General features: G+C 37.9%; 1 protein-coding gene across 1 annotated transcript in view; it reads left to right on the forward strand.

The window, feature by feature from the left end:
- The window catches only part of LOC122791478, a 366,144-nt gene that overhangs the window by 187,418 nt on the left and 152,274 nt on the right, over positions 1–26,452 (forward strand). Inside the window, exon 6 of the mRNA XM_044059220.1 lies at positions 18,694–19,051. Coding sequence (XP_043915155.1) covers positions 18,694–19,051 — 358 coding nt within the window. The remainder of the gene's footprint in view (positions 1–18,693; positions 19,052–26,452) is intronic.

Genomic DNA, 26,452 nt, shown 5'->3' on the forward strand with positions numbered 1-26,452 from the left:
CTTGTTGATCGAATAACGAAGTAAGTTCAAGGTGAAACAGTGAATCAGCTTTGAGGCCCGTGGGGTATTGATGATGTCCTAACCCCTTTGGGACTATGTGTTGTTCTAGACAAGTATCAAAGTAAGGAACTTCAAGCTGAAGTTTTTCTGTATTATAGAGCTAAATTGTTGCTTAGATATCTGTTGTCTTACTGTTCTGCAAATATACAGAGATCAGTATATATTTTTCTGGTTTTATAATTTGCACTGTGATTCCTCACATCTCTGTTGAAACTGTCTTCCCCACCCCCCCCTTCCTGTTCTTGGTTATAGTTTAAATTTGGTGGCTTTTGCAGTGCCCGCCCCACTGTAGATTTGATCTAGGACACTCCCCCAGTCCCATCTCTTTACCGCATTCTACTTAATAAACCCTTTCTGCACTTGCTTTTAATCCTTTTTAATTTAATTACATTTTTTCAAACTGTGTGTGGACTAATATTGCTACATACTCAAGTGTGCCAGCTTGCACTGCATGTGAATTGTTTTTACTACTGTTTTTGCTACTTTTCTGAAAAAAAAAAAAAAGAAATTGTAAGCCTGTTTCCTACCTTTCCTGTAATTTGTGTTCCAGATACAGATTTGCTGTATCCAGAACTGTTTGTAAGCTTCTGAGCCCCCAAGCCTTTCTGTGTTGGAGGGAAGCCTTCTAGCTTATCAGTGGGAGTGGTAAGCATTAGGTAACCTGTCTACCACATAAGGAGTGGTTCTGGCCCAGAATTTGTAGTTATTGGCCATTTGGGCGGTCTTCCATCTCTCTCACCTTTCTGATTTGAAGGCCTGCATTTGCACTTGTTTCTGTCCTGTAACTCCTGGGCCCATCTCATTTGCTCACTCAAAAAAAAAAAAAAAAAAAAAAATATTTATTTATTATTTATTTACATTTGTTGACTGGGCTAGCCCAACTGGATACATGTCCTTTTTCAGTGGAGGCCCAAGGAGAAAAGCTCCAAGTACACAAAACATTTAATATCACAAGTTAGTTAGATCAACAGTACAATAATGTATCACAATGCATTAGGAAAAATAAGACTGGTACATAGCATAGTAGCACTTAATTATATTCAAATGATAAGTAGGAAAATACTAGAGAAAAGGTAGGGAAATAAAGGATAGTAGAGACATCTTCAGGATAAGACAACACTTGAAAGGATAGTTAGGTAGGTGGGTTAGGTTGAGAAGCTGACAAAATAATAGCTCACAGTAAAATTAAGAGACAATTTTGAGAGGCTACACACAAATCCAATCTGGAAATACTGACTGCCTTCCTCACCCCCAAAAAACAGACAGTCACTGCCTGTGTATCATACTGACGTTAGATTGGGATGAGAACAGAGGTTTAGATGCTCACAGTCATGTATTTATGTGACTGCTATCATATAAATATATAGCATGTCCTCATTCTCACCGCAGAACCCCAAAGACAGCAAACTATATATGTGACTGATGTGTGTGATTGTGAAAAAAGTGAAAAAGTAATGATTGCAGTATTAATGTATTATGCCTTTTGTTGATTCTAGACAGTAAACTGCCCCTACTCAAGCTATAGTAAACTTCTTTGTATACCTCTGAGGTCTGTGAACAAAGTAAAAGAAACAATGACCGCACTATTAAGCCCAAATACAAACTACAGTGACCTGTGGACACCTCTAAGATTTAATTGTGGTGAAAATTAAATTAGCAATGACCACACAATTTCCAGCCCCCATATTTATTTTATTTATTTATTTATTTATTTATTTAGAAAAACAAGGGTCCAAACAGAACATTCAGAGTATGAAATACTGTTTAATGAAGCGCTTTTTGTTGCCGGTAATACGGCAACTTCTTCAGATTACATAAAAATAAACTCTTAACCAATTTAAGTTGTTGTTGTGTCTTTTGGCTTTTCCCGGTTAGGGGTCGCCACAGTGGAACTCCGCTCAGCTAACAATGGGTAGTTGACTTTTACATGCCGAGTTACCAGCCCTGATGCACAGCCTTCAACGAAAGTATGCCCATTCATGTATGTCTCCATGCAGAAGACTCTAGCTGAGAATCGAACCAGACAGCGTCTTACTGTGAGGCGACAACGCTACCGCAGCACCAACACCATGGATTCTTAATGAATTTAAGTAAAAAATAAAAAATCATGTGACCAATAATCAGCTGAGCTATTTCGTGGTTACAAGTAATGAATATTAAGTAGTTAAATCATTCAAAACAAACTTCTATCGCTCCGCAAATTGCAGCGGTCTAGATCCATGCATTCTCCCAATCACCAGTGTAAAAATGACTTCATACAAACCCTCAAGATAAACATAAATATAAAAAATAAAAAATAAAAAATAACTTTTTTAAAAAATAACAGTTATCCTGCGGCAAAGACAGTAGAAAGATATACTTGTCATGTGGTGGTTTTATATGCCGCTGTTTGATTACGTCCCTTCCATGGGCTATGTGGCATGAAAGTGAATCATTCACTATCAAGTTCTCTCTAATATTTAAGTCAGTCCAGTTATAAATCTGCAACCAACAATACTTCAAGTGCTTGACTTATAAATTTTTAAATATTAAACTTGTCATTGCACTGTAAAGTACTGGCCCTACCAAAATTACCCTGCAACTGGCTGTCTAAGCTGATGTTTTCAAGCATTTACACATACCTGATTGTAGTAAGGCTTTTAGTACTACACATGTCAATTGTCTTCTAAATTATTCAACCCCTCAAAAACAATAAACATTCATCAAGTTCTATCTAGCTAAGCTTTTAAGTTTTAAAAGGCAGGCGATGTTACATGACTCATTCAAGCCTGGAGTTGAAAAGGCATTGAGTCTAATCTGCCACGCTAACTCACATTCTTCCAGCAGCCAATTCACTGGACCTCCCCTAATATTTATCATAACTTGGTCTATTGCTTTAAAATCAAACATATGATTCTCATTAGCCATGATATGTCTTGCTAAAGGACTTTCTACCTTCTGTCTCTGAATGGCATGTGTGTTCGTAGACTCTATCACGTAGTCTACGTTCAGTTTTTGCAGCATAAAATGCTGGGCACAGTTTACACTTAGCCAAGTAAACTACAAATTTAGAATTACAGTGAAATTTTTCTCTCAATCTGTATTTCCTTTTGTTTATATAGAAGGTTTCTCCTATCTCCATGTGTTTACACATTTTACAACACCCACAAATGGTCATTCCTACAGTTTTACAAAATGACAAATTCTTATTCCTTTCTACGAACCTTTTGAGATTAGCACCTTTTCTTTTTTTTTCAAAACAGGTTTATTGTTTTAACATATAAGAGAAATATCATAACAATTTTATACAAGTAATTAAAAATAGGTATTATTATAATATTCAACAAAACAACTAAAGTATTTACAAAGACATCCACTACAATCAGATCAATTAATTAAACTAAAATATCATGTTATTGAAATTAAAATTTTTAACAAATTTTGTAAATTATCCCATACAATAAAATAAGATGTTTTCTGTTTGTTCTAGTCCTAATTGTGTTTATTTCCATACGGCACACCATATTCATAACATTTTTAAATTCATTGAACGAAGGAGGTGTATCTGAAATCAATTTCTAGTTATTATTTTCCTAGCCACTGCTAGAATAGACCATAACAAGGGAAGCTTAACCTTTTTAACACTTTGAGGTTCAGGTGTGTTGAATAATATAAGAGATTTAGAGGTAATGAAATTATCTGTAAAAAGAGCCTGCAAAATTCATTAATTGACTTCCAGTATTCTTTCAATTTTATACAGTCATAAAACATATGAGCCCAGTCAGCAGATTAGCTCCTTTTCTGAATACTATATTGGGTAACTGGGCATAATCCATAGCAAAGGTCTTATCAAGTGTGATAAATTCCCAATTTTTATAAAGGGTAAACCGAATTGTCTCACTATTATTGTTGAATGTAGTAATAAAACTCATTCTAAAATCTTTGCAAGTTCTGATCGTGTGTGGGTGTTCGAAAAGGAGAGTCATTTCTAGATAGTTCTCCGATGTTATAGTCATGGCTGATGCTGTCTGATGATAAGCTTTTATTACTCATATGTGGGTGTTCGAGAAGGGGAGAATCATTTCTAGTTAGTTCTCTGATGTTACAATCATGGCTAATGCTATCTGATAAAAAGCTTTTATTCAATAGTGGTTCTAGCTGACCTGTATTTCTTTTATGGGTGACTTCCATAATCAAAGATTGAATCAAATCCTCAGAGTATCCTTGTTGCTGGAACATATTACTTAAACGGATACATTCGGCACTAAAATCCATGTCTAAAGAGACCATCATAGCTGCCCTAATACGTTGACCTTTCACAAAAGATCGTGTTTGGTGAAAAGGGTGGCAGCTTGAAAAATGAAGGAATGAATTGGAAAATGTCTCCTTTCTATATATTTTAGACACGTACCTGTTATTCATTGTATCCTTCTGTAATTTACAATCCAAGTAATCTATCTCACTTGTGCTGAAGTTAGATGTAAACTTCAAAAATTCTGTAGTAGAGTTTAAGTAGTTGACAAAAACCTGTGCTTGAAATTGGTTTCCCTTAAAGATGACAAAAATATCATCCAAAAAGCGTGTGTAGAACAATAGACTCACCCTGTGTCCGGTGTTCTTAAAGATATGTGTCTTCTCCCATTATGCCATAACCAAATCGGCAAAACTGGTGACACAGGGTGAGCCCATGGCCACCCCCCGCTTTTGTAGATAAAATGCCATTGAATAAAAAAAAGTTGTTTGTTAAAATGATATCCAATAAAATTTCCACAGTGTGTATCTCCTGTGTAGGAGCGTTCTTGGACTTTAACATAAGGCTTACCCATTCAATGCCTTCTGATTGCAGAATTGATGTATACAGATCTTTGACATCTATGGTCAAAAAATTAAACTCTGAATCAAATCTAAAACTGTTAATTTTGTCCAAAAACGACCAGGAGTCTTTGCAAATCTGTGGTTCTGACAACAGGTATTTTTTTTTAAATTGTGTTGACTACTTTAGCACAAGGGTAGGTAATAGACCCTCTCCAATCAATGAGGGGTCCCATAGGTGGATCCCTTAGATCTTTGTGGACCTTGGTGATGCCGAAAAGCACAGGAATCTTGGGCCACGGAAGTGTGATGAAATTGAAGGTGTCGATATCAATCATTGATTCAATAAACAAATCATTAAAATAATTCTTAATACGGCTATATGCTGTATTAATTTCATTTAGTGAGGTTTAAGCATAAGTGTCACTAAGTAACAAGGAGTAAATCCTCCTATTGTAACCAATTATATCAAAAATAGCTACCCCTCCACCCTTATCTGGTTTTAACACCCTAACAGAAGATTTCAACAGTTGTAACATTTGTTTTTCATATGTAGACATATTAGAGTTCTTTTTAGAACTAACTTTTGTTAGACAGTGTCTAAAATCAAGTTCACACACTTGTTCAAATGTTCTTAGTGTTGGGTGTAAGGGTGGGTTAAAGGTGATTGACACCCTTAGCCTCTGGTTGTTATTAATAACTGTCTTCCCGAACAATACCTCAAGGTTCAATTTTCTCACAAATAACTTCAGGTCAAAGATTAGTTCAACTACATTTGGAGGTTTACTTGGAACAACGGTATTACCCTTTGATAGTAAGTTAACCAACTCAGGATCAATTCTCGTAGGAGAATAATTAAAGATCTTAAAGTCTCCTGTAGAGTTCTCAATTATGTTTAAAGTTGGACATTCATCTTCGTCTATTTCCTGAATCTGTTGTTTTGTTTGATCCTTTGATTTTTCTGGTTGTGGTTCAAGTTCTTTTTCGGGATCACACCTGTCTGATAACCATCCTGAAAATTTTGGTTCATTCTGTTGTATCACCCATTGTTGCCATTATGTTGACTCACATGTGTATTAGTATTCTGGTTCTGATTATGGATCCGTTCGCTCCATCTCACTGGGATTTCACTTGGCGCAATGTCTGCAGGGTCTACATTATCCATATTATTGGAAAAAGTGTTTCCTCCAGTCGATTGCATTTCAATTGTGTTAGATAAAGCAAATGCTACTTGAGCAAAAGACGGTTTTGGATATGCATTACTGTTGTTATATGCATTTCTATCTTTTTGAATTTTCTTGACTTTGTTTTGTTTAAGTCTGTCCAGTAATTGGTCAATGCTAAAAAAGCATCTTTCATAGTCATATTTATACCTTGAAAAATCTAAATGCATAATAATATCATTATTCAAGGCTGAAACCTCTTTAGTAAGGATATCAATACAAACCTTATAATGTTTAGTCATCAGTTTCATAAGGTCAAAGCCTTGTTGATCGAATAACGAAGTAAGTTCAAGGTGAAACAGTAAATCAGCTTTGAGGCCCGTGGGGTATTGATGATGTCTTAACCCCTTCGGGACTATGTGTTGTTCTAGACAAGTATCAAAGTAAAGAACTTCAAGCTGTAGTATTTCTGTATTATAGAGCTAAATTGTTGCTTAGATATCTGTTGTCTTACTGTTCTGCAAATATGCAGAGATCAGTATATATTTTTCTGGTTTTATAATTTGCACTGTGATTCCTCACATCTCTGTTGAAACTGTCTTCCCCACCCCCCCCTTCCTGTTCTTGGTTATAGTTTAAATTTGGTGGCTTTTGCAGTGCCCGCCCCACTGTAGATTTGATCTAGGACACTCCCCAGTCCCATCTCTTTACGCATTCTACTTAATAAACCCTTTCTGCACTTGCTTTTAATCCTTTTTAATTTAATTACATTTTTTCAAACTGTGTGTGGACTAATATTGCTACATACTCAAGTGTGCCAGCTTGCACTGCATGTGAATTGTTTTTACTACTGTTTTTGCTACTTTTCTGAAAAAAAAAAAAAAATTGTAAGCCTGTTTCCTACCTTTCCTGTAATTTGTGTTCCAGATACAGATTTGCTGTATCCAGAACTGTTTGTAAGCTTCTGAGCCCCCCAAGCCTTTCTGTGTTGGAGGGAAGCCTTCTAGCTTATCAGTGGGAGTGGTAAGCATTAGGTAACCTGTCTACCACATAAGGAGTGGTTCTGGCCCAGAATTTGTAGTTATTGGCCATTTGGTCTTCCATCTCTCTCAACTTTCTGATTTGAAGGCCTGCATTTGCACTTGTTTCTGTCCTGTAACTCCTGGGCCCATCTCATTTGCTCACTCAAAAAAAAAAAAAAAAAAAAAATATTTATTTATTATTTATTTACATTTGTTGACTGGGCTAGCCCAACTGGATACATGTCCTTTTTCAGTGGAGGCCCAAGGAGAAAAGCTCCAAGTACACAAAACATTTAATATCACAAGTTAGTTAGATCAACAGTACAATAATGTATCACAATGCATTAGGAAAAATAAGACTGGTACATAGCATAGTAGCACTTAATTATATTCAAATGATAAGTAGGAAAATACTAGAGAAAAGGTAGGGAAATAAAGGATAGTAGAGACATCTTCAGGATAAGACAACACTTGAAAGGATAGTTAGGTAGGTGGGTTAGGTTGAGAAGCTAAAGAGTAAAAAGGTCAGTGAGTAAAGCAGTTCTAAGAGATAAGTTTAAATAAGAAATTTTGAAGGAAAAAGGGTAGTACTTAGGAAAAGCAAGAGATAAGAGATTAGTCAGGGTTATTACAAGAGCATAACCAGTGGTTGGAGAGGAAATGTTTAAGGTTAGATTTGAATAGAGGGAGAGATGTAATAGCTGTAAGGTCAGTTGGTAAGTGGTTCCATATTTTTCCCAACAAAGTTAGAAAGAGAGTCTCCTGCAGAGTTATAAGATAAAGATGTTTGCATCTGCATTTTATTAGTAGAGCGTAACTTTTTAAAGTTAGAATATGGTGTTATGAGTGTGGAGAGAATTGGGGTGTTATTGGGTTGATGAAGGACTTTATGGGCAATAATAAGTTGGTTGAATTGTAAAAGGTGAGGTAACTCTAGCCAACCGAGTTGTTTAAGGTTCTGACAGTGATGAGTCCTATATGGTGAGTTAGTGGCAAACCTGGCAATGTTATTATATGATCTAGCTAGTTTCTTAAGATTGTTTTGAGACAAGTTGGTATAAATGGGGGAGGCATATAATAGGGTAGAGATTAAAGGAGTTCTTGCAATTGTAGTTCTGGCTAGTGGTGTAAGAAATTGTTTGATTCTGTACAGGGATCCTAGTTTTTTGTTGGTAGATTGTATTGTAGTGTGTATGTGAGTGTTGAATTTTAGTTGGTTATCTATTGTGATACCGAGGAGTTTGGTGGTAGTCTCAGGAGATATAATGGTACCATTATTAGATTTCAAGGTAAACTGAAGAGGGGGAGATGAGTATGAGGGTGTAATAATTTTTTTTTTTTGGGTTGAGGAGAAGACAATGGTTTAAGAACCATTTTTCTATAGTGGTGAATGATTTTTGTGTGAGAGAAAGAAGTTCAGTTTGGGAAGATGCTGAACAAATGATTGTGGAGTCATCAGCATATTGAATGCAGGTGGAGAAGGGAACAGAGAGATGAAGATCATTGATAAAAATGAAGAATAGTAGTGGACCTAAGATAGAGCCCTGTGGGACTCCTAGGGATGTAGGAAGGAGTTCAGAAAGATTATTCTGCCAGAGTGCAGCTTGTTTTCGGTTATCCAGGTAGGATGTAAACCAGTTCAGGGCAGAATTATCAAGAGATAGGGACTTTAGAAGGTGAAGTAGAAGTTTATGGTTAACCATGTCGAAGGCCTTAGAAAGGTCTACAAAGAGTGCTGACGACAGGGAATTATTGTTGCGGTTTTTATTGTTACAGTTGGTAAAAGAAAGAAGGGCAGTGGTAGTACTGTGGAAAGAACGAAAGCCATGCTGACAGTTGGATAAGAGATTATGGTGGATAAGATGGGAAATTAATTGTTTATGGATACATTTTTCCATAATTTTGGCCAGTGGAGATAGTAGAGCTATGGGACGGTAGTTTGAGTAATCAGCAGAATTACCTCCTTTGTGAACAGGAATAATGTGTGAGATTTTCCAGATAGATGGAATAGTACTTTCTTTAATTGTTCTATTAATAAGTATAGAGATGGGGTAGGCAATAGCTGTGGCACCTAGTTGGAGGTATTCCCCTGGTAAATTGTCAGCTGAGGGGGTAGAAGGTTTAAGTTTTTGAAGTAAGGAAGAGATATAGGAGGTGGGTATTGGTTCTAGGTGGAATGGAGGGGGTGTGGGGTTGGTAGCGGGCAAGTTGGCAGTATCTGGATTTTGTTGATTAGCTAAATTTTGTACAGTTGAAGTAAAGAAAGTAATAAAAGCATTTGCTGTTTGTGTAGGGTCATTAGAGTTGGAGCCAAGAGGATGTGGTGTGTCTACTTTACCTGGGGATAGGAGCCTGTTAATAGAAGTCCAGAACTTCTGAGGTTGTTGAAGGGATGATTTTTGTAGTTGGATGTAGAAGTTCTTTTTGTCCTGTAGGATAGCTTTTTAGTTATGTTTCTTTGTTGCCTGAAATGTTGATGATCAGTTATGTGTTTCGAGGTGCGCCATTTTGCCCAGGATTTATTCCTGGATAGGATACGTTTTTTTAGTCTGGCTTGTGAGCCATACTGCTGGTTTATTTTTCACTCTGATGTTACGCATAGGGGTATGATGGTCAAGGATTGTAATGAAGGTATTATTGAAATAGGATACTGCTTCATTTATGGGAAGGGACTTGAGAGGTTCCCAGTTACAGTGTTTAAGTTCATTTAGGAACAGTTCCTGGTCAAAGTGTTTTTTACTGTGTGCAGTTCTAACTGGGGGGGGGGGAGTATTAACATTTGTTTTATGTCTAATTATGTATATTAGAGAGTTGTCGCTAAGGTCATCAGGTAGGGTTCCTATTATATAATTATCCTGTGGACGATTTATAAGTATCCAGTCCAGGATACTTTCTTTGTTATTAGATTTGTTGATTCTAGTTCCAGAATTAATGAGTTGTGTAAAACCATGCAAATTTATCAGAGAGGATGGATTGGTATTGCAATAAGTTCCAGTCAGTGTTAACGTCTCCTAGTAGTAAGGTTTCTTGTGGGTAATTTAGGGAAAGACAACTTAGTAGGTCTTCTAAGTTATTTTGATTGTTACCTGGTGGGAGATAAGTGCAAATGATGTTAATTGATTTCTGGTTGTTTAGTTGTAGTTTTGAAATTATCTGCTTTTATTGTATTTGTGTTTCTTCCTACTTTATTTTGCTTTTGCGTCATCTTAATAGTACTCAATTGTATTTATTACTGCTTGGTGTAACTCATTCTAAGCCTTTTAGTTTAAGCACATGGGCTTCTAGCCAGTTGTTTTACATTAAGAAGGTTTGTGGTCTGCACTGTTGTGGCAGAACAGGTAGCTTACATCCTTCTAAGCTGGGAACTGCTGATTGAGGGCTCAGTGTCTGTTATTCTAAAAGTGTATTAATTCTGGTTTAAGCACTTGGGCTTCAGGCCAGTTATTTTACATTAAGAGGGTTTGTGGTCTGCACTCTTGTGGAAGGAGAGGCTGGACTCTGCCCTTCTGAGCTGGGAATTTCTGGTTAAAGGCTTATAGTGCCTGCATATTTAAACTGCTTCTTACTGAAATTGGTACACCTTGTTTGCTGTAGCATAGACTAGTTCCTGGCCTGCTGAATCTAGCTTTGTTTGTATAACTTGAGTACTAATCCAGGCATTCTTTAAAGTATCCAGTTGTATTTATTACTGCTTGGTAGTAACTTGATTAAAGTGTAGCTATCATTCTAAGTCTTTTGGATTAAGCACTTGGGCTTCAGACCAGTTGTTTTACATTAGGAAGGTTTGTGGCCTGCACTGTGGTGGCAGGACAGGTAGCTTACATCCTTCTAAGTTGGGAACTGCTGATTGAGGGCTCACTGTCTGTTATTCTAAAAGTGTATTAGTTCTGGTTTAAGCACTTGGGCTTCAGGCCAGTTATTTTACATTAAGAAGGTTCGTGGTCTGCACTCTTGTGGGAGGAGAGGCTGGACTCTGCCCTTCTGAGCTGGGAATTTCTAGTTAAAGGCTTATAGTGCCTGCATATTTGAACTATTTCTTACTGAAATTGGTACACCTTGTTTGCTGTAGCATAGACTAGATCCAGGCCTGCTGAATCTAGCTTTGTTTGTATGCTTGTTGTTTGTTTGCTTGTTATTTCCCTTAAACGCTAATTCCACCTAAAACGCGGCTTTTCAGCGCTTCTGTGGATCCCTAGTGATATCTGCATTGCTTACTGTACTTATTTCCTTGTTTCACTTGAAAGAAAGTTACTGTTTGTCATTTTTGCATTTAAGTTACCTGTAGCACATTGCATTTAAGTTACCTGGCACTTGCTTACTAAAGCAATTATATAAGTCAGCACTAAAAAATGAAAAGCACTACACCCTCACAAACTCCCCTTGAGTACCTTGTTCCCCATTGGCCCTTTTTTTCAATTATAAAAGAATTCCCAATACTATTCTAGCATGTCCAAAGGTCAGTTGTCAATCTCCTCTCCGGTCCAGCTGGTGAATCTGGGAATCTTGAGGCTATGTTACAACTGCCTCATGTACACAGACAACCCTCTCCTCCTCCCAACAAATTCCAACACATGTGAGAGATGCAACCATATAGCCAAACTGGAGGCTAAGCTCTCAACTCAGTACTGGTGTAACCAGTCAGGAGGAGAAGGAAACCACACTCACTACGATTCCAGTCTCACATAGACCTACCACGACAGCAAACCAAACACATAAACACACAAAAACATACTCGGAGGCTCTAAATAAAAATCTGCCTAAGCAGCAGAGACATCCAAAGCAGACACCCAAGCAACTGCTACCCCAAAACAAAACACGTGCAACACATAGCTCACAAAGCCAGTGTGCTGAACAGTCACAGCCCTTAAGGCTAAACAACACATCTGATACACTTGTAATAGGTGACTCTATTGTCAGGCACACTGATGTCTCGCTCACCAGGCTGAACAAGGAGAAGGTCATGGTGAGCTGCCTGTCGGGCACTAGGATCTGCCACATAACACAAGCACTCAGGTCACTCCAAGGCAAGTACAAATATGACTCGGTCATCGTCCATGCTGGTGTGAATGACCTGAGACGTACCTCCCTGAACTACATAAAAAGAGACATAGAGGAGCTCTCTGAGCATGTAGCCCAGGCCGGTATGACCCTGACCTTGAGTAGCATCTTACCCTCACCAAGAATGATGCCACAATATGAAGACAAGATGATCAATTTCAACAACTGGCTTAAGTATTGGTGTCATTCAAAGGGGATCCAATGCTTGTCAGCCTGGGATGACATGTTTGCCAAGCCATGATGCTTCGCTAGGGACGGCTTCCACCTGTCACCCCTGGGCTTTTGGATATTGGCAAAGGCTCTTGCTTCCCCCATAATGCCTTTTTTAGGCAAGGCTCAAAAAACAAACCCACCTCCATAGGTATCACAAGGGAAAAGAAACTAAGAGTAATGCTACTCAAAGCCAGAAGTCTAAACCTCAAGATGCACACACTCGAAACTCTCCTTAGCATGGAGAACATTGATATCTGTGCAGTAACAGAAACCTGGTTCAAGGCTCCCGAGAGCACCCCAGCACTACCAGGTTATACCTCATACCATGCTTTTCGGCCCCAAAACTTGGACCGAACCCCAAAAGGTGGGGGATTATAAATATTCGTCAAAAATACCCACACCTCCAGGTTGGTAGCACAGCACGAAGCACCAGAGACTATCCATGTGCAACTAACAGTGGGTAAAACTGCCTTCCAGTTTATAGCCTGCTACAGACCACCCTCCCAAACCCAGGAACCCCACTCGGCCTTCCTGAGAACACTGGAAAATATGAACGTCTCTCCAATCACCATTATTTTGGGCGACTTCAACTACCCAAACATAGACTGGGAGCATTACTCCAGCTCCAACACCCTAGCCCAAAGGTTCCTAGAATTTATAAACTCAAATGCTATGGAACAACTTGTTACCACTCCCACAAGAGGGGAAAACATACTGGACCTGATCATCACCAACATGGGGACTCTATGCTCCAGACCAGAAGTGTATCCCTCACTGGTAAGATCAGACCATAAACTAATCTCACTGGATATTCACATCCCGACCCCACCCCCTGCCCAGAAAACCACAGTTAAAAACTTTTCTAAAGCAAATTTCACACTCCTCAAAACCAAGGTGGAATCCTTCAAAGCCCCCGAGCCTGTGGAAAATATGGCCCAGACCGCAGAATCCTTTATGAACGCATTCTATGAACACCTTCAGGAATGCATGGATCATGCAATCCCAAATAAAACCAAGACCCAATCCTCCAAAGGCTGACGTCCTGTCTGGTGGACCCCAGCCATAAACAAACTATACAATAGAAGGAGGAAGCTACTACATGATAGAGCAAAATCCCAAAAAGGGAAGGCATCTCTGATCAGTATTAGCAAAAACTACAGGCACTCATAAAATCGTCTAAGACCAGCTTCGAGAGAAAACTTGCACAGGACACTAAGGATAATCACAAGGCTTTCTTTAGTTATGTTAGGAACCTGGGTGGGAATTCCCAAATATGCTCAGAATTAGTCCAAAATGACAAAAAATAGATCAAATCCACAGACATTGCCAACATCCTAACTGACAGGTTTAGCGCAAACTTCTCTCCCCCCTCCCCACCAAAAGGGCAAATATCGATTCCAGCAGAGTGCTGCCCCCCTGACATCTCAGATGCTCAGGTAAGAGCCGCCCTCTCCAAAGCAAAAAACACAGCATCAATGGGACCAGACGGTGTCCCCGGCTGCATCCTACATGAACTCCAAGAAGAGCTAAACTGAAACATAAAACTACTTTTCAATCTCAGCCTTACTACAGGATATGTACCCAAAGAGTGGCGTAACAGCAACAGTGGTCCCTCTCCACAAAGGTGGTGCCTCAATGGATCCTGGAAACTATCGCCCCATAAGTCTGACTAGCTTGGTCTGCAAAGCTATGGAAAGGATCATCATGGACCTCATAAATAAAGATATTGGGGACCTACAGACACTGGATCCTACCCAGTTCAGTTTTGTTAAGGGCAGATCCTGCCTCTTAAACCTGGTCGATTTCTTTGAAACAGTCACCAAGGCCATTGACGAAGGTAAGGTAGTTCACACAGCCTACCTGGACCTCACAAAAGCCTTCGATACAATACCCCACTCAGGCATTACAGATATGCTCACCAGCTTAAATATAAACCCCTGTGTCACTAGATGGGTTGCAAACTGGCTCAAGGACAGAACCACATGGTTAGAATTGCTGGAGCCATGTCACACTCCAAAATAGTTACAAGTGGCATCCCACAAGGCTCAGTCCTGGGACCTCTCTTGTTTGGTATATATTTCTGGGAGGTACAGGCCAACATGGAAGGACTGTGGCTGACCAAGTTCGCAGATGACTGCAAACTGGGTGCTATAATCGACTCTCCAGCCGACACAAGCATCCTCCAAAAGGGCCTCATAGAAACAGACAACTGGTACCAGAGCCATGGCCTCAAGCTAAATGCCAAAAAGTGTATAGTCATCCCCTTTGGCAAAAACAAAGTGCCCACAAATTACCACATAGGTGGCAATCCATTAAGTACAGAAGAAGTAATTAGGGACCTGGGGACCCAAGTTGATAGCAATCTCTCATTTGACATCCACGTGGCCAAAGTGGTTAGAAAAACATTTTATATAGCCCACCTAATCATGAAGGGATTCACATCTAGATCAGGGGAGATCATCGTGCCTCTTTACTCATCCCTCATCAGGCCCATAATTGACTACAATGCCCCTTTTGGGATGTACCTTACCAGACACCTGCAGCAACTGGAAAGACCCCAAAAGTACCTCACCAAGAGGATGAAAGGGATCAAACAGATGCCATATGCTGCTCGGTTAAAGAAACTCCAGCTCTACTCAGTGGCTTACCGCCTGCTCAGAGGCGATCTGTGCCTGACGTATAAAGCCATGTCCAATCCGGAATTAATGGACATGCTGCACCTCAGAAAATCCAAATCCCATCGAGCTACGAGCTCGAGAGACTTGAACCTCAGCACTGAAATAAATAGGACATGCTGGAGGGACAGATTCATAACCCAGAGTCTCCCTTCACTCTGGAATAAATTCCAAGTCCCGGTTAGGCAGAGTCCCTCATTGACTCTCTTCAAGAGGAATCTTGATGAGTGGATGGGAGATCGTAGGTTTACCCTGGGTATCACTTCTCTGTCACTGTTAGACAGAGACACAGTATACTAACCTTGAAAAAGGGCATAGCAAAATTAATTTAAAATGGGTGGCGAAAGCCAAACACACTCTGGCTAGGCTTATAAATGCCCTAGGGCAGATAGCCTAGTATGAACCTATGAACCTAAAAGTTTAATATCCAATAACTTTAGTTTGTCAGTAAGTGCCTGCGGGCTCACCTGTTGGTAATTATTAGAAGAACTAGCCAGTCGCTCCTGGTTAGAACCATCATTAAATGCCAGGTTGGTGGTGTTCATGATCCATTTGCTAAACACTGGAGCCCCAATAAGCTCTGTTCTGTAAAATAGCCCATTGTTCTCACCATCCAAATGTTGTGAAGCAGTGGCTATTTCTGAAGGTGGTGTTCGTTGTGCTGCTGGAATTGAATCACCGTCAGATATTAGAAACACTGGACTGGTTGCTGGATTAGGCAAATTAACTGCTGGACTCGAGTTGGAAATGCTAGGTTTGGCCCGCTGTTGTCTTGGATATAATGAGGCATTCGAGTTTGACTTCACATTATTGGTTCCATTGAAAGTAGTGTTGTGGCTGTTCTGAAAAGGATGCTGCTGAGACAAAGAGGAATCCACTTTATCAAGCCTGTTAGAAAAAGTATCCATATGCTGGTTCATCACTTGGAGAAGAGCTGTAAGGTTCCCCAGCTCTGGCTGTAATTGCTGTGATGTAAAAAGATTCGGACTCGCCAGACTGTTGGTAACCCCAGACACCATTGAACAATGTAAAACAAACTAGGAATAATGAAACTCAACAATAAACCAATAAAAACAAGGGTCCCAGCAGAACTTGCAGAGGACAAAATACTGTTTAATGAAGCGCTTTTCGTTGCCGGTAATACGGCATCTTCTTCAGATTACATAAAAACAAACTCTTAACCAATTTAAGTAAAAAATAAGAAATCATGTGACCAATAATCAGCTGAGCTATTTCGTGGTTACAAGTCCTGAATATTCAGTAGTTAAATCATTCAAAACAAACTTCAATCGCTACGCAAATTGCAACGGTCTAGATCCACACATTCTCCCAATCACCAGCGTAAAAATAACTTCATACAAACCCTCAAGATAAACATAAATATAAAAAATAAAAAATAAAAAATAACTTTTTTTAAAAGATAATAGTTATCCTGCGGCAAAGACAGTAGAAAGATACACTTGTCATGCGGTGGTTTTATATGCCGCTGTTTGATTACGTCCCCTTCCATGGGCTATATGGCATGAAAGTGAATCATTCACTATAAAGTTCTCTCTAATATTGAAGTCAGTCCAATTATAAATCTACAACCAACAATACTTCAAGTGCTTGACCTATAATTTTTTAAATATTAAACTTGTCATTGCACTGTAAAGCACTGGCCCTACCAAAATTACCCTGCAACCAGCTGTCTAAACCGATGTTTTCAAGCATTTACACATACCTGATTGTCGTAAGGCTTTTAGTACTACACATGTCAATTGTCTTGTAAATTATTCAACCCCTCAAAAACAGTAAGCATTCACCAATTTCTATCTAGCTAAACTTTTATGTTTTAAAAGGCAGAAAATGTTACATGACTCATTCAAGCCTGGAGTTGAAAAGGCATTGAGTCTAATCTGCAAAGCTAACTCACATTCTTCCAGCAGCCAATTCACTGGACCTCCCCTAATATTTATCATAACTCGGTCTATTGCTTTAAAACCAAAAATATGATTCTCATTATCCATGATATGTCTTGCTAAAGGACTTTCTACCTTCTGTCTCTGAATGGCATAAGTGTGTTCGTAGACTCTATCACGTAGTCTACATTCAGTTTTTCCAACATAAAATGCTGGGCACAGTTTACACTTAGTCAAGTAAACTACAAATTTAGAATTACAGTGAAATTTTTCTCTCAATCTGTATTTCCTTTTGTTTATATTGAAGGTTTCTCCTGTCTCCATGTGTTTACACATTTTACAACACCCACAAATCATCATTCCTACAGTTTTACAAAATGACAAATTCTTATTCCTTTCTACTAACCTTTTGAGATTAGCTCCTTTTCTGAAAACTATATTGGGTTACTGGGCATAATCCATAGCAAAGGTCTTATCATGTGTGATAAATTCAAAATTTTTATAAAGGATAAACCAAATTGTCTCACTATTATTGTTGAATGTAGTAATAAAACTCATTCTAAAATCTTTGCAAGTTCTGATTGTGTGTGGGTGTTACAATCATGGCTAATGCTATCTGATAAAAAGCTTTTATTCAATAGTGGTTCTATCTGACCTGTATTTCTTTTATGGGTGACTTCCATAATCAAAGATTGAATCAAATCCTCAGGGTATTCTTTTTGCTGGAACATATTACTTAAATTGATACATTCGTCACTAAAATCTGTGTCTAAAGAGACCATCCTAGCTGCCCTAATAAGTTGACCTTTCACAATAGATCATTTTTGGTGGAAAGGGTGGCAGCTTGAAAAATGAAGGAATGAGTTGGAAAATGTCTCCTTTCTATATATTTTAGACACGTACCTGTTATTCCTTGTATCCTTCTGTAATTTACAATCCAAATAATCTATCTCACTTGTGCTGAAGTTAGATGTAAACTTCAAAAATTCTGTAGTAGAGTTTAAGTAGTTGACAAAAACCTGTGCTTGTAATTGGTTTCCCTTAAAGATGACACAAATATCATCCAAAAAGAGTGTGTGGAACAATAGGCTCACCCTGTGTTCGTTGTTGTTAAAGATATGTGTCTTCTCCCAGTATGCCATAAACAAATTAGACAGCTTAGACAGCCGGTTGCAGGATAATTTTGGTAGGGCCAGTACTTTACAATGCAATGACAAGTTTAATATTTAAAAAGTTATAAGTCAAGCACTTGAAGTATTGTTGGTTGTAGATTTATAACTGGACTGACTTAAATATTAGAGAGAACTTTATAGTGAATGATTCACTTTCATGCCACATAGCCCATGGAAGGGGACGTAATCAAACAGCGGTATATAAAACCACCACATGACAAGTGTGTCTTTCTACTGTCTTTGCCGCAGGATAACTATTATTTTTTTAAAAAAGTTATTTTTTATTTTTTATATTATTGTTTATCTTGAGGGTTTGTATGAAGTTATTTTTACGCTGGTGATTGGGAGAATGTGTGGATCTAGACCGCTGCAATTTGCGTAGCGATAGAAGTTTGTTTTGAATTATTTAACTACTTAATATTCATGACTTGTAACCACGAAATAGCTCAGCTGATTATTGGTCACATGATTTTTTTATTTTTTACTTAAATTGGTTAAGAGTTTGTTTTTATGTAATCTGAAGAAGTTGCCGTATTACTGGCAACGAAAAGCGCTTCATTAAACAGTATTTTGTCCTCTGCAAGTTCTGTTGGGACCCTTGTTTTTATTGGTTTATTGTTGAGTTTCATTATTCCTAGTTTGTTTTATGTTGTTCAATGGCATCTGGGGTTACCAACAGTCTGGCAAGTCCAAATCTTTTTACATCACAGCAATTACAGTCAGAGCTGGGGAACCTTACAGCTCTTCTCCAAGTGATGAACCAGCATATGGATACTTTTTCTAACAGGCTTGATAAAGTGGATTCCTCTTTGTCTCAGCAGCGTCCTTTTCAGAACAGCCACAACACTACTTTCAATGGAACCAATAATGTGAAGTCAAACTCGAATGCCTCATTATGTCCAAGACAACAGCGGGCTGAACCTAGCATTTCCAACTCGAGTCCAGCAGTTAATTTGTCTAATCCAGTAAGCAGTCCAGTGTTTGTAATATCTGACGGTGATTCAATTCCAGCAGCACAATGAACACCACCTTCAGTAACAGCCACTGCTTCACAACATTCGGATGGTGAGAACAATGGGCTATTTTACAGAACAGAGCTTATTGGGGCTCCAGTGTTTAGCGAATGGATCATGAACACCACCAACTTGGCATTTAATAATGGTCCTAACCAGGCGCGACTGGCTAGTTCTTCTATTAATAACCAACAGGTGAGCCCACAGGCACTTAGTGACAAAGTAAAGTTATTGGATATTAAACCTCTGAAGTTAAAAAAACTTCAGCTTGAAGTTTCTTACTTTGATACTTGTCTAGAACAACACATAGTCCCGAAGGGGTTAAGACATCATCAATACCCCATGGGCCTCATAGCTGATTCACTTTTTCACCTTGAACTTATTTCATTATTCGATAAACAAGGCTTTGACCTTATGTAACTGATGACTAAACATTATAAGGTTTGTATTGATATCCTTACTAAAGAGGTTTCAGCCTTGAATAATGATATTATTATGCATTTAGATTTTTCAAGGTATAAATATGACTATGAAAGATGCTTTTTTAGCATTGACCAATTACTGGACAGACTTAAAACAAAGTCAAGAAAATTCAAAGAGATAGAAATGCATATAACAACAGTAATGCATATCTAAAACCATCTCTTGCTCAAGTAGCATTTGCTTTATCTAACACAATTCAAATGCAATCGACTGGAGGAAACACTTTTTCCAATAATATGGGTAATGCAGACCCTGCAGACATTGTGTCAAGTGATCGCCCAGTGAGACAGAGTGAACGGATCTGTAATCAGAACCAGAATACTAATAAACATGTGAGTCAACATAATGGCAACAATGGGCGATACAACATAATGAACCAAAATTTTCAGGATGGTTATCAGACAGGTGCGATCCCGAAAAAGAACTTGAACCACAACCAGAAAAATCAAAGGACCAAATGAAACAACAGATTCAGGAAATAAACGAAGATGAATGTTCAACTTTAAACATAACTGAGAACTCTACAGGAGACTTTAAGACCTTTAATTATTCTTCTTCGAGAACTGATCCTGAGTTGGTTAACTTACTATCAAAGGGTAATACCTTTGTTCCAAGTAAACCTCCAAATGTAGTTGAACTAATCTTCGACCTGAAGTTATTTGTGAGAAAATTGAACCTTGAGGTATTGTTCGGGAAGACAGTTATTAATAACAACCAGAGGCTAAGGGTGTCAAGCACCTTTAACCCACCCTTACACCCAACACTAAGAACATTTGAACAAGTGTGTGAACTTGATTTTAGACACTATTTAACAAACGTTAGTTCTAATAAGAACTCTAATATGACGACACATGAAAAACAAATGTTACAACTGTTGAGGAAATCTTCTGTTAGGGCGTTAAAACCAGATAAGGGTGGAGGGGTAGCTATTTTTGATATAATTGATTACAATAGGAGGATTTACTCCTTGTTACTTAGTGATGCTTATGCTGAAGCCTCACTAAATGAAGTTAATACAGCATATAGCCGTATTAAGAATTATTTTAATGATTTGTTTATTGAATCAATGATTGATATCGACCCCTTCAATTTCATCGCACTTCCATGGCCCAAGATTCCTGTGCTTTTCGGCATCCACAAGGTCCACAAAGATCTAAGGGATCCACCTATGAGACCCCTCATTGATGGGAGAGGGTCCATTACCTACCCTTCTGCTAAAGTAGTCGACACAATTTAAAAAAAAATACCTGTTGTCAGAACCACAGATTTGCAAACACTCCTGGTCATTCTTGGACAAAATTAACAGTTTTAGATTTGATTCAGAGTTGAATGTTTTGACCATAGATGTCAAAGATCTGTATACATCAATTCCGCAATCAGAAGGCATTGAATGGGTAAGCCTTATGTTAAAGTTCAAGAACGCTCCTACACAGGAGATACACACTGTGGAAATTTTATTGGATATCATTTTAACAAACAACTTTTTTTTATTCAATGACAAATTTTATCTACAAAAGCGAGGGGTTGCCATGGGCTCACCCTGTGTTGCCAGTTTTGCCAATTTGGTTATGGCATACTGGGAGAAGACACATATCTTTAACAACACCGAACACAGGGTGAGCCTATTGTTCTACACACGCTTTTTGGATGATATTTTTGTCATCTTTAAGGGAAACCAATTACAAGTATAGGTTTTTGTCAACTACTTAAACTCTACTAGATAATTTTTGAAGTTTACATCTAACTTCAGCACAAGTGAGATTGATTATTTGGATTGTAAATTACGGAGGGATAAAATGAATAACAGGTACGTGTCTAAAATATATAGAAAGGAGACATTTTCCAACTCATTCCTTCATTTTTCAAGCTGCCACCCTTTCCACCAAAAACGATCTATTGTGAAAGGTCAACTTATTAGGGCAGCTAGGATGGTCTCTTTAGACATGGATTTTAGTGCTGAATGTATCCATTTAAGTAATATGTTCCAGCAATGAGGATACCCTGAGGATTTGATTCAATCTTTGAAATACAGGTCAGGTAGAACTACTATTGAATAAAAACTTTTTATCAGATAGCATTAGCCATGATTGTAACATCAGCGAACTAACTAGAAATGATTCTCCCCTTCTTGAACACCCACATATGAGTAATAAAAACTTATCATCAGAAAGCATCAGCCATGATTGTAACATCGGAGAACTATCTATAAATGACTCTCTCCTTTTCGAACACCCACACACGATCAGAACTTGCAAAGATTTTAGAATGAGTTTTATTACTACATTCAACAATAATAGTGAGACAATTTGGTTTATCTTTAATAAAAATTGGGGATTTATCACACTTGATAAGACCTTTGCTATGGATTATGCCAAGTTACCCAATATAATATTCAGAAAAGGAGCTAATCTCAAAAGATTAGTAGAAAGGAATAAGAATTTGTCATTTTGTAAAACTGTAGGAATGACCATTTGTGGATGTTGTAAAATGTGTAAACACAAGGAGATAGGAGAAACCTTCTATATAAACAAAAGGAAATACAGATTGAGAGAAAAATTTCACTGTAATTCTAAATTTGTAATTTACTTGGCTAAGTGTAAACTGTGCCCAGCATTTTATGTTGGGAAAACTGAAGGTAGACTATGTGATAGAGTCTACAAACACACTTATGCCAGAGACAGAAGGTAGAAAGTCCTTTAGCAAGACATATCATGGCTAATGAGAATCATAATTGTGGTTTTAAAGCAATAGACTGAGTTATGATAAATATTAGGGGAGGTCCAGTGAATTGGCTGCTGGAAGAATGTGAGTTAGCTTTGCAGATTAGACTCAATGCCTTTTCAACTCCAGGCTTGAATGAGTTATGTAACAACGCCTGCCTTTTAAAACTTAAAAGTTTAGCTAGATAGAACTTGGAGAATGTTTATTGTTTTTGAGGGGTTGAATAATTTACAAGACAATTGACATGTGTAGTACTAAAAGCCTTACGACAATCAGATATGAGTAAATGCTTGAAAACATCGGCTTAGACAGCCGGTTGCAGGGTAATTTTGGTAAGGCCAGTACTTTACAGTGCAATGACAAGTTTAATATTTAAAAAGTTATAAGTCAAGCACTTGAAGTATTGTTGGTTGTAGATTTATAACTGGACAGACTTAAATAATAGAGAGAACTTGATAGTGAATGATTCACTTTCATGCCACATAGCCCATGGAAGGGGACGTAATCAAACAGCGGCATATAAAACCACCACATGACAAGTGTATTTTTCTACTGTCTTTGCCGAAGGATAACTATTATTTTTTTAAAAAGTTATTTTATATTTTTTATATTTATGTTTATCTTGAGGGTTTGTATGAAGTTGTTTTTACGCTGGTGATTGGGAGAATGTGTGGATCTAGACCGCTGCAATTTGCATAGCGATAGAAGTTTGTTTTGAATGATTTAACTACTTAATATTCATGACTTGTAACCACGAAATAGCTCAGCTGATTATTGGTCACACAATTTTTTATTTTTTACTTAAATTGGTTAAGAGTTTGTTTTTATGTAATCTGAAGAAGTTGCCGTATTACTGGCAACAAAAAGCGCTTCATTAAACAGTATTTCGTACTCTGCAAGTTCTGTTGGGACCCTTGTTTTTATTGGTTTATTGTTGAGTTTCATTATTCCTAGTTTGTTTTACGTTATTTATTTATTTATTTATTTGACATATGTTGACTGGGAAAGTCCAACTGAGGTGGTGCCCTTTTTCGGAAGAGGCCCGGCAAGAAAAACTCCAGAGAAAAACATCATGCATTGTTACAATTCATAGTCATTAAGATTAACATTAAAATTAAAATTAAAAATACATCTTTTACTATCTATATTGAGATAGGCATCTAAGGCTTATGCTGTAGAATCAACAGAGAGAGAGGATTTACACACAATTGGAGGAAAAGAATACAATCAGAAATAGCATGCACACAAACAGATAAGTAAATAAGGTGATGGAGAAGTGGTAAAATGAAGGTAGATGCAGTCTTTTGTGGCTAGTAGAATATAGATAACAACATAGAGCATGTTATTTTAACAAGTTAGGGGAGAGGTTAACAATAAAACAAAATGATAATGATGATAGAACAAAGGCTGTAGGAGAGAAAATAGAAATGGTAACAAGGAACAGGTAGACTGAAATTTACATATAATTTGGGGGGTGTTTTGGACTGATTTTAGTGAACTGATATATCAAGGAGTTAAACAGATGTTTTAGGGCTTGTTTAAATTCATGTGTGTGAGCTAAGTCTCTAATGAAAGGGGCAGTTTGTTCCAGGCGAGGGCTGGTGTGTAGCTATAAAGGCTTTGACCTATGGATTTTTTTGGGCTTATAGATTTCCAGCAATTGTTGGTCTGAGCGTCTAAGAGTTCTAGAAAATCTATAAAGCATGATAAGTGAGGTGATGGAAGGGCAGGCAGAGGCTATGTTTAGGATTGAATGAATGATTGGGAGCTGACTGAAGAGAAGTAGATGTGGGAACTCTAGCCAGTTTAAATGTCTGAGGGATGACAATGGTGAGTCTTTGAGGAGTGGTTTGCCACAAATCTTGCTATTTTGTTATAGGTGGATTCAAGTTGTTATTTAAGAGAGAAGCTTGTAGATTAGTTAGTATTTGTGAGTTATAGAGTAGATTAGGGAGAACAAAGGCATGGGCAATAGTAAGTCTAGAGTCATTAGTTAGAAAATTGTTATTTCTATAAAGTAAACCAAGTTTCTGATGTGTTTTCTTTATGCAATGGTGGGCATGGATGTGGGTATGAGTTTCTGAATGCATGACAGTGTTTTTAGGGATGTTGTAGAGAAAGTAGGTGTGAGGTGTGTGAGAGATTTAGGTAGGAATAAAATAAGTTTTGTCTTGTTGGCATTTAGGATGAGTTGGTTATTGGAAATTCATTTTCAATAGAAGTTGAAGGAGTTTTGGGTGAGGGCATGAAGGCTTGAGAAGTAATCAGAGGTAGAGGTGAATGTGGAGTCATCTGTGTGTTGCATAAGAGAGGAGTTGTGGCAGAAAAACTGTAAATTATTTATGAAGATATTACATAGTAGGGGACCAATAACTGATCCTTGTAGAAAATCTGTTTTGATGAAGAGAAAGAAGGATGTAGACAACAGCTATTTGACTGATTGTTGTACGTTAGTGAGATAGCAAGAGAGCCAATAAACTGTAGTATTAGAAAGGCTGAGGCCAGAGAGTTTGGTAAGTAGCTTAGGGTAATAGATGGTATTGAATGCTTTGGAGAGGTCTAGAAAGAGACATTATGTGAGTTTGTTATTATCTCTCACATGGGGGATAGAATTAGTGAATGGAATAGATTCTATGTATTTGTAAGTAGGTTTTCATTGAGTAAGTAGGCCATGAGTTGTTTATATACAAATTTGTCTAGAATTTTGGAGAGGGGGGACAGTATTGCCATAAGTCGGAAGTTAGAGAGTTCTGTAGAGTTGCTATCCTTGTGGACAGGTATAGTATAAACTGTTTCTATCATAAGGGTGCAGTGGATTCTCTTATAGATAATTTTAAAAAGAATATATATGGGATAGGCTAAGGAGTTAGAAGCTAGTCTAAGGAAGAATGAAGAAAGGCTGTACATGGAATGAGAGCATGGTTTGAGCTTGAGAAGTTGTCTTATATAGCTAATGGGAATTGGTTGCAAAGAGAAAAAGTTATTGTTGTTTGAGGATGAAGAGGGCTCTAAGAGGTTCAGGAGTAAGGCTTTTGCATGGTTGGAGTGCAGGAATCTGTATGATTAGGGTAATTAGTGATTTCATTTAGTTTAATGATTGTGTCAATGAAATAGGAGTTGAAAAGGGTAGCAGTTTTGAGGGATGTGTTCTGAGGACAAGGATTATATGCAGTGAGGTTGCCAGGGTGCAGGACTTGAGTAACAGAGTTCCAGAATTTTGGGGGGTGTCACGGTGGGTTGTTTACAGTTTTAGACAGACATTTTTCTTGTCCAGATTGATATGCTTTTTGGCAAGGTTGTTGGGTTGTTTGTAGGTTTGAAGGTGGATTGCTGATTTAGTTTTTGTCCAGAGTTTCTAGGCAGAGTATCTTTTCTGCATAAGTGCACAGGTTGGCTGAGTTAGCCAGGGAGACAGGAAAGATCTGACTCTTTTTTTTCTAAGAGGAGCTAAAGAGTTTGGTATGTTTAAGAAAACATTATTAAATTTTGTAATGCATTGTTAAGAGATAAGTGTGTTAGGAAGGAACAGTTTATAGAGAAGAGTGTGCTGTTTACTATGTCAGGATGGAAGATAGAGAGGCTTTGGCAATCCTTTAGTTTATGAGGGCTTGGTAGGTGTTGAGTGAATCTTTGGATACAGATGGTAGAATGGTCACTGATAGAATCAGATAAAGATGTGGGTGGTGGTATGTGACTGGGTTAGATAAAAGTATCCAGTCTATGACTGAATAAGTGCTGGTAGGTTTACTGAAGTGTGTAGGGGTGGTGATGAGTTGAGAGAGGCCATGAAGATTGATGTTAGAGCTAGGGGAGTTAGACGTAATGGATAACCAGTTAATATTGACAACCACTAGGAGAATAGCTTCATGGGGTGTATTGTATATTAACCAGGAGAGTATGTGTTCTAATACTTTGATATTGTCTCCAGGGGATATATAGATTACAGCAAAAAATAGTGTTTTATAATCATTTAGTTTGTAGTTCAGTGTTAGTATTTCTGCTGGTAGAAACTGAGGGGGGTGGGTTTGCTGAAGGATAGAGGTTGAGTTGTTAGGAGTACATTAGGGCAACACCTCCACTATTCTTTTTAGGTCTGTCGAGTTGGAAGATGTTGTAAACAGGTAGAAGAAATTCTTTGTCTAAATTGTGGGTTTTGAGCCAGGTTTTTGTCAGAGTGATT

Source organism: Protopterus annectens, chromosome 17.part0 (assembly GCF_019279795.1).
Source record: "Protopterus annectens isolate FY-2018-M chromosome 17.part0, PAN1.0, whole genome shotgun sequence".
NCBI lineage: Eukaryota > Metazoa > Chordata > Ceratodontiformes > Protopteridae > Protopterus > Protopterus annectens.